Source organism: Aspergillus melleus (assembly GCF_016097325.1).
Source record: "Aspergillus melleus strain CBS 546.65 chromosome Unknown contig5, whole genome shotgun sequence".
Taxonomy (NCBI): Eukaryota; Fungi; Ascomycota; class Eurotiomycetes; order Eurotiales; family Aspergillaceae; genus Aspergillus; species Aspergillus melleus.
In genome coordinates this window covers 4,048,770-4,058,180 of record NW_025763374.1, presented here as the reverse complement: position 1 = coordinate 4,058,180, position 9,411 = coordinate 4,048,770, and the positions used below count along the sequence as shown (strand labels likewise).

At 51.6% G+C, this 9,411-nt stretch overlaps 3 protein-coding genes across 6 annotated transcripts; all 3 read left to right on the top strand.

The window, feature by feature from the left end:
* Nucleotides 1-755: 755 nt before the first annotated feature.
* On the top strand, nucleotides 756-5,519 carry ACF2. 4 transcript variants are annotated; one of them, XM_046091521.1, is made up of 8 exons: nucleotides 756-1,131; nucleotides 1,530-2,211; nucleotides 2,267-2,379; nucleotides 2,433-4,160; nucleotides 4,218-4,279; nucleotides 4,350-4,609; nucleotides 4,678-5,256; nucleotides 5,312-5,519. In XM_046091521.1, exons 3-7 carry the CDS (start codon nucleotides 2,281-2,283, stop codon nucleotides 4,692-4,694), a joined length of 2,166 nt encoding a protein of 721 aa, XP_045947497.1. In that variant the 5' UTR covers nucleotides 756-1,131; nucleotides 1,530-2,211; nucleotides 2,267-2,280; the 3' UTR covers nucleotides 4,695-5,256; nucleotides 5,312-5,519. The 4 variants fall into 4 exon arrangements, with proteins under 4 accessions (XP_045947497.1, XP_045947496.1, XP_045947499.1 ...); XM_046091520.1 differs by lacking the exon at nucleotides 756-1,131 and having other exon boundaries at nucleotides 1,136-1,630; nucleotides 1,683-2,211; XM_046091522.1 differs by lacking the exon at nucleotides 756-1,131 and having other exon boundaries at nucleotides 1,136-1,630; nucleotides 1,683-2,211; nucleotides 2,433-5,256.
* Nucleotides 5,520-6,085: 566 nt separating this feature from the next.
* LDX57_009783 (uncharacterized protein) lies at nucleotides 6,086-6,259 on the top strand (the record flags this gene model as incomplete). The annotated part of the gene is made up of 1 exon (XM_046091518.1): nucleotides 6,086-6,259. The coding sequence occupies one exon, from the start codon at nucleotides 6,086-6,088 to the stop codon at nucleotides 6,257-6,259; it is 174 nt and encodes a 57-aa protein (XP_045947495.1).
* A 1,365-nt stretch (nucleotides 6,260-7,624) lies between these two features.
* On the top strand, nucleotides 7,625-8,869 carry fhpA (flavohemoprotein; the record flags this gene model as incomplete). Its single annotated transcript, XM_046091517.1, has 1 exon — nucleotides 7,625-8,869. One exon carries the CDS (start codon nucleotides 7,625-7,627, stop codon nucleotides 8,867-8,869), a length of 1,245 nt encoding a protein of 414 aa, XP_045947494.1.
* Between the last annotated feature and the right edge of the window lie 542 nt (nucleotides 8,870-9,411).

The window sequence follows — 9,411 nt, the reverse complement described above, 5'->3', positions numbered from 1 at the left end:
ATCTGCGTGCGTCGGCAGGTAGAGATCGAGGTCCCCTGAGGGCAGGGGCTGCCTGAGTGGTGTTTTCCGAGGCGTCGAGCCCCGTACAGAGATTGCAGAGGGGACCCTATACGGCTGCGAGGTCTTTCGGCCACGTGGCGTCTCGCGGTGCTCGGCTGTGGCCGTGCAGAGGTGCCTGAGGCCTGGGGCGCGGTTCGGCTGCCCGCTTGGCACTCTGCCGACGCGTCCTGACCGCTGCTCCGCGGGGCAGCTGCTCACCACGCCAATCGGCGGGTCCACAGATCGGTATAGTGGGTCGATATGTTGTGTGGCGTCTCGGAGGGCGCATTTTAGCGCGTTCTTCGCGAGGGTAGAAAGGAGAGTCGATTTTCGTTGGTAAACGGGGGCCCCAGCCGTGTAGGGGCGATTGTGGGAGGTAGGGAGGTCCGGAGGTAGGTAGGGATAGGGGGCCGCCGCCGGTTCAGCTATAAAGGACGGCTGTAACGCTGCGCGGCCGCTCGTCTCGAGGATGAAGAGGAAGAATATATTCGCTTCTGCACCCAGCCGGTTTAGTTGTGTTGCTTTTTGATGTTTATACTGCGTTTGTGGGTTTATATAGAGAATTTTAATTGATTGATTGATTGATTAATCAACCGGAACCTTCCCTGAGACTCTTCTAGGCAGGCGGTCTGTTATGTCACATGCCGGGTCGTGACACCGGGAACTGTCTGCCTTCCGACTTCAAATGGTTTGTTCGCGATGTCGAAAACATGCTTGAAATGTGGGCGGAAAAGATCCATGAAGGCGGCTTGGATTCGGAATAGCGTGAGTGACGAGGAGGCCTAGTTGGTCGTCTGTCTGGGTACAGTGGGTAGTCACCGCCGCGGGTGGTCTGAGTTTAGGAGCATTCCGAACCACCATCGACCCTGCATTGTTTTACCCTTTTGGGTACCCATCACGCGGCTGTTTGTTATGTTGCAGGGCCTGACTCGGATACTGACCACCGGATAGATCGACATTTTCCCCCGTGTTATCACCTGGCCAGCCCGCTGCAGGAATCGGTGTCATCTGGTATTCTGACGCGCAGTAGTGGAACCGCGCAGAATTAAATTCTTGCCAGTCGCGACTGGAATCTTTCTATATTCGATATAGGTGAGTCGGGTTCTTTTTTAATAAAAAGCGCGACAACAAACTCCGTTTCCGCGATATCTCTTTACTTCTCCTCTCTACCTTGTGCGTCCTTCCTTCGGCTTGCTCGTGTGCGAAACCGGGCTGCATGCATGGTGTGAACAACTCTTGATTTTACCCTGCACAAGCCTTAGGATTGTGATTGTTCCTTTCTTTACCATCGTTCTTGAGTTTTATTTTCCTTTTGGGAGGCTTATCGAGCTTCTGTCCATTCCTTGCCACCGTCAATTCCGGTTTATCTACTTGTATCTGTGCTATTCTTACAATTGTCGATTGGATCTCGCTTTCCATCCGACATTTCAACATGGAGATCAAGCCCATATGGCGATCTTATCTGGTGCTAATATGGCTACTTGCTGCAGAACAAGTGAAGCCGGCTCCCACAGCTGCAAAGCTAGTGCCTGCATTCAAAACTCAGTATCCACCAGCTGAAGCTAGAGTAGCTGCTCCTCAAACACAAGGTGTAAGAACCCTGAGCACCCTATACTGCCTCGGTGGGGTTTAACGCTGTTTAGTTCTATCCTACAAGCCTCGAACGTGAAGGCCATTTACTGCAAAAGCCTACGAAGGGTCCTCTGAAGGGAGACCTTGGATTGGATAACCTTCTCGACGTCTTAGAACACCCAGACTCGTTGCTTGGCTGGCTTCTCCCAGGAACGGGCGCAAGCACGGCAGAACCCGAAGGGCCTGTCAACGTCCCTGCAACGACATCGGCCGCTTTGCCGACTTCTCAAGATACTCAGCCGCTTACAACTCCGGCGACGATTCCAACATCAGCGACTCCGATACGGCCTACGCCAAACCCCAAACCGGACAGCAGCCCGGAGCAAGCTCCTACGAGTAAGCCTACCATCCCAGCTGCAAAACCAGAACCCAGTTCGAGTGGTCAGCCATCTGTTCAAAGCCCGGCTCCAACAAGTTCAAGCTCAATTGCCACTTCAAGTTCTACAAATCAATCTGAACAGCCTTCGACCTCGGACGCATCAACTCCGGCAGCACCCTCGTCTCCGTCATCCAAACCGAACTCGTCTCCATCTATACAAGGTAAATCCTTTAAGCACGCACATATTGTGATGAGTCTAACAGATGTTGATGTCAGGTCCCGCTACCCCCATGGCTGACAATCAGGATGTTTTCATTCCAGTGGCCACTGGTCCTGTGCCCAACACGATCAAGTCTAGAAATGACCATCCTGTCCCCAGGAAGGGAATCGTACGTTTCCCTTATTGAGTTATCATTTTCTGGCCTGACCCTAACGACATTAGGTGAACTCGACGGTTCCTATCGAAACCAATAAGTTCTACAGTGGGCTATTCTTAGGAACCCAAAGCAACGCGACTTTTACCCATCCATATGCGGTGTCCTGGTCGAAAGGAACTGGAACCTTGCAAAGCTATGGCATGGCCGTCTCTCACGTGGAAAGTACCGTAATGGCATTGGGTCCGACTAACAATCACATTCCCGGCAACCCAGTGTCGTACTACGTGAACCCGATTGGAATCCAGTCGATCATTTTATCAGCGTCGGAGTTGAATGCATCGACAGTACTGACAACGGAGAACCCATTGTCATTCTCGGCCAATGCGGTCTTACGCCCACAGAGTGGATCGGCTCAAAGCATGACTGTTCCCGTCGTGCAGGGCATGGGATTTGTGACCGGAATCTACTCGGGTCTCCAGCCAGTGGTCCAAAGTGGTGTTCATTTCGACAAGGTCGTGTCTGCCGGATCACCGAAGTCCGGCATCTATAAATATACGGCAACCTTGGCCGACCAAGCAACATGGCTCATTTATGTCATTCCGCAGGACGGAAAAGACCCTGATTTCCGTTTGGAATCGAGCACCAGCCTGCGCGGGCCGGCTGGATGGTCTGGTACAATCCAAGTAGCCAAGAACCCGGCGGGTGCATCTGGGGAAAAGTTTTTTGACAACTCGTCCGGTGTCTACGCCCTAGAGGGCGCAGTATCCGGGGCCGTTTCTGACAAAACCGGCACCTATAACTTGGCCTGGGCCAAGGCTGGCAAGGATGTCCAGAGCACCCCCTTGTTGATGTTTGCCTTGCCGCACCACATAGAATCATTTGACAGTAGCACCAAAGGACGAGTGACAAACATTACCATTCGTACAACAACGAAGGGCCAGGCCACAGCGGTGATCGGAGAGATCTGGACCATGACCGAACCCGACTTACCCGTTGGCATGGGATTTGCCCCTTGGTCCACCTCCCAGGGCAGTGTTGACAAGCTCTCCGCGGCTGCCCAGAAAGTGATTTTGGATGCGGCACCGACCGAGCTGAAACAAGATGTTGGCAAAGAAAGCGATTTGAACAGTATGTACTTCAGCGGGAAAGCGCTTAGCAAGTTTGCTACTCTTGTGTATACGGTGAACAAGCTGGGCGGTAACCCGCAGCTTGCGGACTCGGCCTTCAAGGCGCTCAAGGATGCCTTTGCTCGGTTTGTGAACAACAAACAGCAATATCCACTTGTTTATGACAACGTCTGGAAAGGCGTGGTGTCCTCGGCCAGCTACGACGGAGGCGATACAGGCGCGGATTTTGGCAACACGTTGTACAACGATCACCACTTTCACTACGGATACTTCATCCACGCTGCTGCAATCATTGGAACGCTTGATCCAACTTGGCTCCCTGCGAACAAAGAGTGGGTCAACGTGCTGGTCCGAGACGCCGGAAACTCTGCTGCAAATGATGCTTATTTCCCGTTTTCCCGTGGGTTTGACTGGTTCCACGGCCACTCCTGGGCCAAAGGTCTATTCGAGTCCTTCGACGGCAAGGATGAGGAGTCGACATCCGAAGACGCCATGTTCGCCTATTCTCTCAAGGTTTGGGGCAAGACCATTGGGGATGCGAGTATGGAGGCGAGAGGAAATCTTATGCTCGGCATCCTTCGGCGAACGCTCCACAACTATTTCCTTCTGGAAAGCGACAACAAAAACCACCCCGAGAGCTTTGTTCCAAACAAGGTGACAGGGATTGTAAGTCATACGAGACCTCTCTTTTCTACCAAGGATGGAAAACTGACACTGCCAAAGCTATTCGAAAACAAGGTTGACCACACCACCTACTTTGGCGCCAATCTCGAATATATTCAAGGGTATGATGGGCCTTATTTTGACCCCCTGGCTTGTGTCCACGGCTGAACGACTGACTGGTGTATGCTATAGAATCCACATGCTTCCTCTTCTGCCGTCGTCAGCCTTTGTCCGACGCCAGAAGTTTGTTCAGGAGGAGTGGGATGCGATGTTCGCCAGCAGTGCCAGCACGCCTGCCGAGAAGGTGCAGGCGGGGTGGAAGGGAGTTTTGTACGCGAATCTTGCTATAATTGACCCGGTAGCGTCGTGGAAGTTCTTCGCCGACCCCAATTTCGACTACAGCTGGATTGACGGAGGAGCTACTCGGACATGGTATTTGGCTTACGTCGCAGGTACGTTATATCCTTTTGTCCGGACCATTAGATTGGATGGGTGATGATTGAGACTAACTATGTACCAGGACTTGGCGGGGCATGAGGGGAGGAAATCCTCCAAGGTTAGAGTAGTAGTGGAGAACAGGATATGTTTGTTTGTGCTTTTGTAGAATGCGTAAATAATGTTGCAGATATACTCTTGAGTGCTAGAAACTCCAGTGACGTGCTTGCTGATCTGATGCGTTATATGTTTATATCTCTTGGAATTAGTTGATTTGAAATTTCACCGAGATTCGCATGCTCTGATTGGAGTTTTCTAAGCCACTGGACAGGACTTAGCCGTTAAAACGGTTGAGGTAGATACAGAATATCGGACATATCATAGGTCATCACTCATCATCTCTGATTTATCTACTTCAGTTTACACTGCCCGGGAGGAACAGGTGGTCTGTTGGGTCTGGGTCAGGAGTTATTTGATAATTTTAATTTGACTGTGGCGCCGGTCCAGTCAGCATCGGACGGTTTCAGTGGTTCAAACCACTGACAACTGCAAAATGTCTCATGCAGACAGATGGAAATGCCATTGTGGCAGTACCAGTCTCAATCGGGAATTGGCTCTGAAAGGGTTGATATAGTCTTTGTTGTGTCTTCTTTATCTTGACCTAGTGAGTATTCTTGCTTTTTTTTTAGATGGCTGAGACTGATCGGTAGCTGGGATAGAAGACGCGATGACGGCCGTTGGTGAGGGACCTCAGGGTTTTCTAGTGGACGTTGATATATGGGGAATTAATCGTTGATTCTGGTTTCTTTTGTATAGGGCACGGCGAGCAATTTTTCTTTCTGTGGGAGTTGGTCGGGTTGCCTTCTTTCATATTCTTTCTATTGCTCAAATAAAAAATAATTCAGCTGGCAGTTCCTAGCTGCCGAGGGTCCCTCAATGGAACTTTTTACGTAGTTTCTTACTTGTGCGTAGCTGTAGCGTTCTGTAGTGCAGTTGCAGGTTCTTATGTGGGCTTCTCGTGTCCGATACATTCTACATGATTTAAGATCTTTTGCTACAGAGAATATGCTCAATAAACGGGCTATACAGCTCGACGCGGAGGAGAATACTTCTGGCGAGAAGCTAATCTGACGCAGTGTATATAACTTGTTGAGACGCGAGTCCTCAATTTATCTACATAGGCCCCATTTCTGGGTCAATTAGTAGCTTCGAAATCACGTTCCGGTATTAGAATCTGGCTCAATGATTTTAGTCAAGCATCGAAGGCAAGGTGGTCGAGTGTCTAAGACATAAAACTGTGAGTGTTAACCCCCTAAGACTTCGATTGTTTTGTTCTAATCCCCCCACTGTGAACAGTGAATCCTAAGAGTATCTTATCCCTCCGGGGTCGCAATCGAATCTTGTCCTTGTCGTTATTTTTCTTTTTCTTTTTTTGCTACCTTGGCATGAAACGCCGTGTGTGACGAACTGAATAAGAACCACTATATAGAGCGATGCGCGAGGAGATGGCTCGGCTGCGGGTCACGGACGACGGCCAGGTAGAGGAGGTGCCGGAGGTCGGAGGGGCGGAGGACTACGAGGGAGACGTGGAGGCACACTACGAAGGACTGGAGGACCCCGGCGCAGGGGACGGCGGAAGGACCCCGGATCGCGGCGGTCCGGGGTAGTGGTCAAGGGCGAGCCGCAGGAGAGCAGCTGATTCCAAGTCTTCTCTCTGACCACCCGATTTCATATTCTTGCACTCGTCTATATAGGCCTTTCTTGTCTTCGCGGGCGTGCTGGCGGTGCGTTGTTCCCACACGATGTTGGACTACAGGGGCTACGGTTGAATTGGCTGCGCGGACTAGTGGGAGAGTGGACAGGAGCCAGCCAGCGGAGGCCCAACGGTCTCTTGGGAGGCCTCTCGCTGGTCGGCTTCGAGTGGGAGATATATATATATCCACGCGGTCGATCATCGTGGTCAACTGGTGTTCAATAATCCTATAGGACAGCGTGGCCCCGTACGGGTGCCGAAATGGAGTCTAATGGAATGAATCAATCAATCAATCAATCAATCATGGTGCAGCATCCTGGCTTTCGCATTCATGGTACCCCGGATGAGGCAACCCAATGAGCTCGGAATTCATATCAGATCGATAGAGTCGAGCCAATCAGACACTACCAGCATATCAGAGACGTGGCAGTCCAACATACACCGAGTAGCGTTGGAGGTTGTTGATCCCTCATTCCTGGTGAACTGTTCGTGCCCGTGCAGATGTGCATGCAGATTATGTTGGGACTTATGCACGGATGAGGTCATCCTCGGTCGGGCCATTGCCACAAGCGAAGAATTTGCATTCCGTCCGTCCAATGTCCGCAAGTGCAATATAATCCGAAGAATTATTCTAGACATGGCTTCTGACTCACTCTCCGAAAGGGAAAATGATAATTGATAATCTTACCACATCATTAGACACACTGGCAAGATGGGCCCATAACTGTCAATGATTCGTTTGCTGACTTTTTCCTTTTCTCTCCAAAGAACGCCTGGTGCGGCTTTCTCTCGGAGCACGGAGTAGTCAATCCTCCTATTTTTTCCGATCAGCGTTTGGTGGGCTGATCTCTTGACTTCTATTGTCTGCTTTCTCGTCAATTGTAGGTGTGGTTGTACATGCAGTACATACCTCTGCATCTGCATAGTGACCTGTTCAGTTTTGTTGTCGACACACCCTTACCAACTGAGTACTCAAATTCGATTCGGTCCTCGACTTTTCAACCCGGCTCTAACTGGTCTTTATAACTCTCCTGTAGATCAGAGTTTGGTGTGTAATTAAGTAATGGCCAGGTGAAGCCATCCCGCAATACCCGCAGATTCGTGGCGGCGTTTGCTCGCAGAAAAAAAAATCATCTCCGCGGAGATGCATTCCCGTCCTATTTGAGGCAAATATAAATACACGGTCTATTTCTCCTTCTTCTTCATCTTTTGTTCCTTGTTCGCACTGTAATATTTCCCCTGCACTAATCCCACTCAAGATTCAACCGTACCTGTCGCCATGCCTTTGACTCCCGAACAGGTCCAGACCATCAAGGCCACTGTCCCGGTCCTTCAGATCCATGGCAAGACCATCACCACTGTGTTCTACAAGAACATGCTCGATGCCCATCCCGAGCTGAACGCCGTCTTCAACACGCCCAACCAAGTCAATGGCCACCAGCCGCGCGCCCTCGCCGGCGCTCTGTTCGCCTACGCCTCCTACATCGACGACCTGGGCGTGCTCTCGCCTGCTGTGGAACTGATTTGCCACAAGCACGCCTCGCTCTACATCAAGCCCGAGCAGTACGAGATCGTCGGCAAGTATCTCCTCGAGGCCATGGGCGAGGTGCTCGGCGACGCCCTCACGCCCGCCATTCACGAAGCCTGGGCCGCCGCGTACTGGCAACTCGCCAACCTGATGATCGGCCGCGAAGCCCAACTCTACCAGGAAGCCAACGGCTGGACCGACTTCCGCGAATTTCGCATCGCCAAGAAGATCCCCGAGTCGTCGGAGATCACCTCCTTCCACCTCGCCCCCGTCGACGGCAAGCCTCTGCCCTCGTTCCGCCCCGGCCAGTACATTTCCATCCAGGTGTTCGTGCCCGAGCTCAAATACCCGCAAGCCCGCCAGTACTCGCTCTCCGATAAGCCCGAATCCGACCACTACCGCATCAGCGTGAAGCGGGAATCCGGCCTCAACCCCGCCCAGCCCGGCGCCGCGGCGCACCCGGGCTACGTGTCGAACATCCTGCACGACCAGATCAAGGAGGGCGACATCGTCAAGCTCTCCCACCCCTTCGGCGACTTCTTCCTGCAGGACGCCGAGGCCACGAGCCCGATCGTTCTCCTCGCCGCCGGCGTCGGCCTTACCCCTCTCACCTCCATCCTGAACACCCTAACCGCCACCTCCACGCAGCGGAAAATCCACTTCGTGCACGGCGCGCGCACCTCCGCCGCCCGTCCTTTCCGCCCACACATCCAGTCGCTCGCCGAGAAATTCCCCAACCTGCACGCCACGTTCTTCACGAGCCACCCTGCGGCGGAGGAAACGCAAGGCGCGGATTTCGATCACGCCGGCCGGATCGATCTCAGCACGCTAGACGCAGAGAAGGACCTATTCCTGGACGACCAGAAGACCGAGTACTATATCTGCGGTCCGAAGGGGTTTATGGGCGCCATGAAGGCCGGGTTGGCGGCTAAGGGCGTCAGCGATGATCGCATAAAAATGGAATTGTTTGGTACGGGTGGCGTTCCTTCTGCATAAATATCATACATATGAGCAATTGTATTAGATTGTATTGGTATGATTTGTGCAATAGGATGGTTGAAGTAATTGTTGTGATATAGATCTCTACTCTTATATATTATAAATTACGATTGCATTCTATATTTATTCTTTATTGTTCTCCTATCCTATCCTATCAAATGTATAGTCTAATGACGTCGGTGGAAAGCTTAAAGTTAAAAATGTCTAGATAAGTTAATATAGTCTAAAATCATCACGCTGCAGAATTGACCCCGAATCAGTCTAGTTAGGCACGTCTATTTTCTATGCGCAGTATAAGACGCATCCCAGCTAGGAGGTCATCCATTCGTGAAATCTGTCGTCTTAAGTTCCGTAGATCGCGTGACAGGCGAGTATCCACGGAATAATAACATTCGACATGCGTTGTTTGTGGAGCCGTTGAAAGATGGCAATTCAGTCTGTGAGGTATAGGGTCAATCCTGTCACGCCCCGGCTCGGCTGAGCAAGTGACATGACTGACCGCCTGCTTAGAAGAGCCTCAGGGAAGGTCCCGGTAAGTC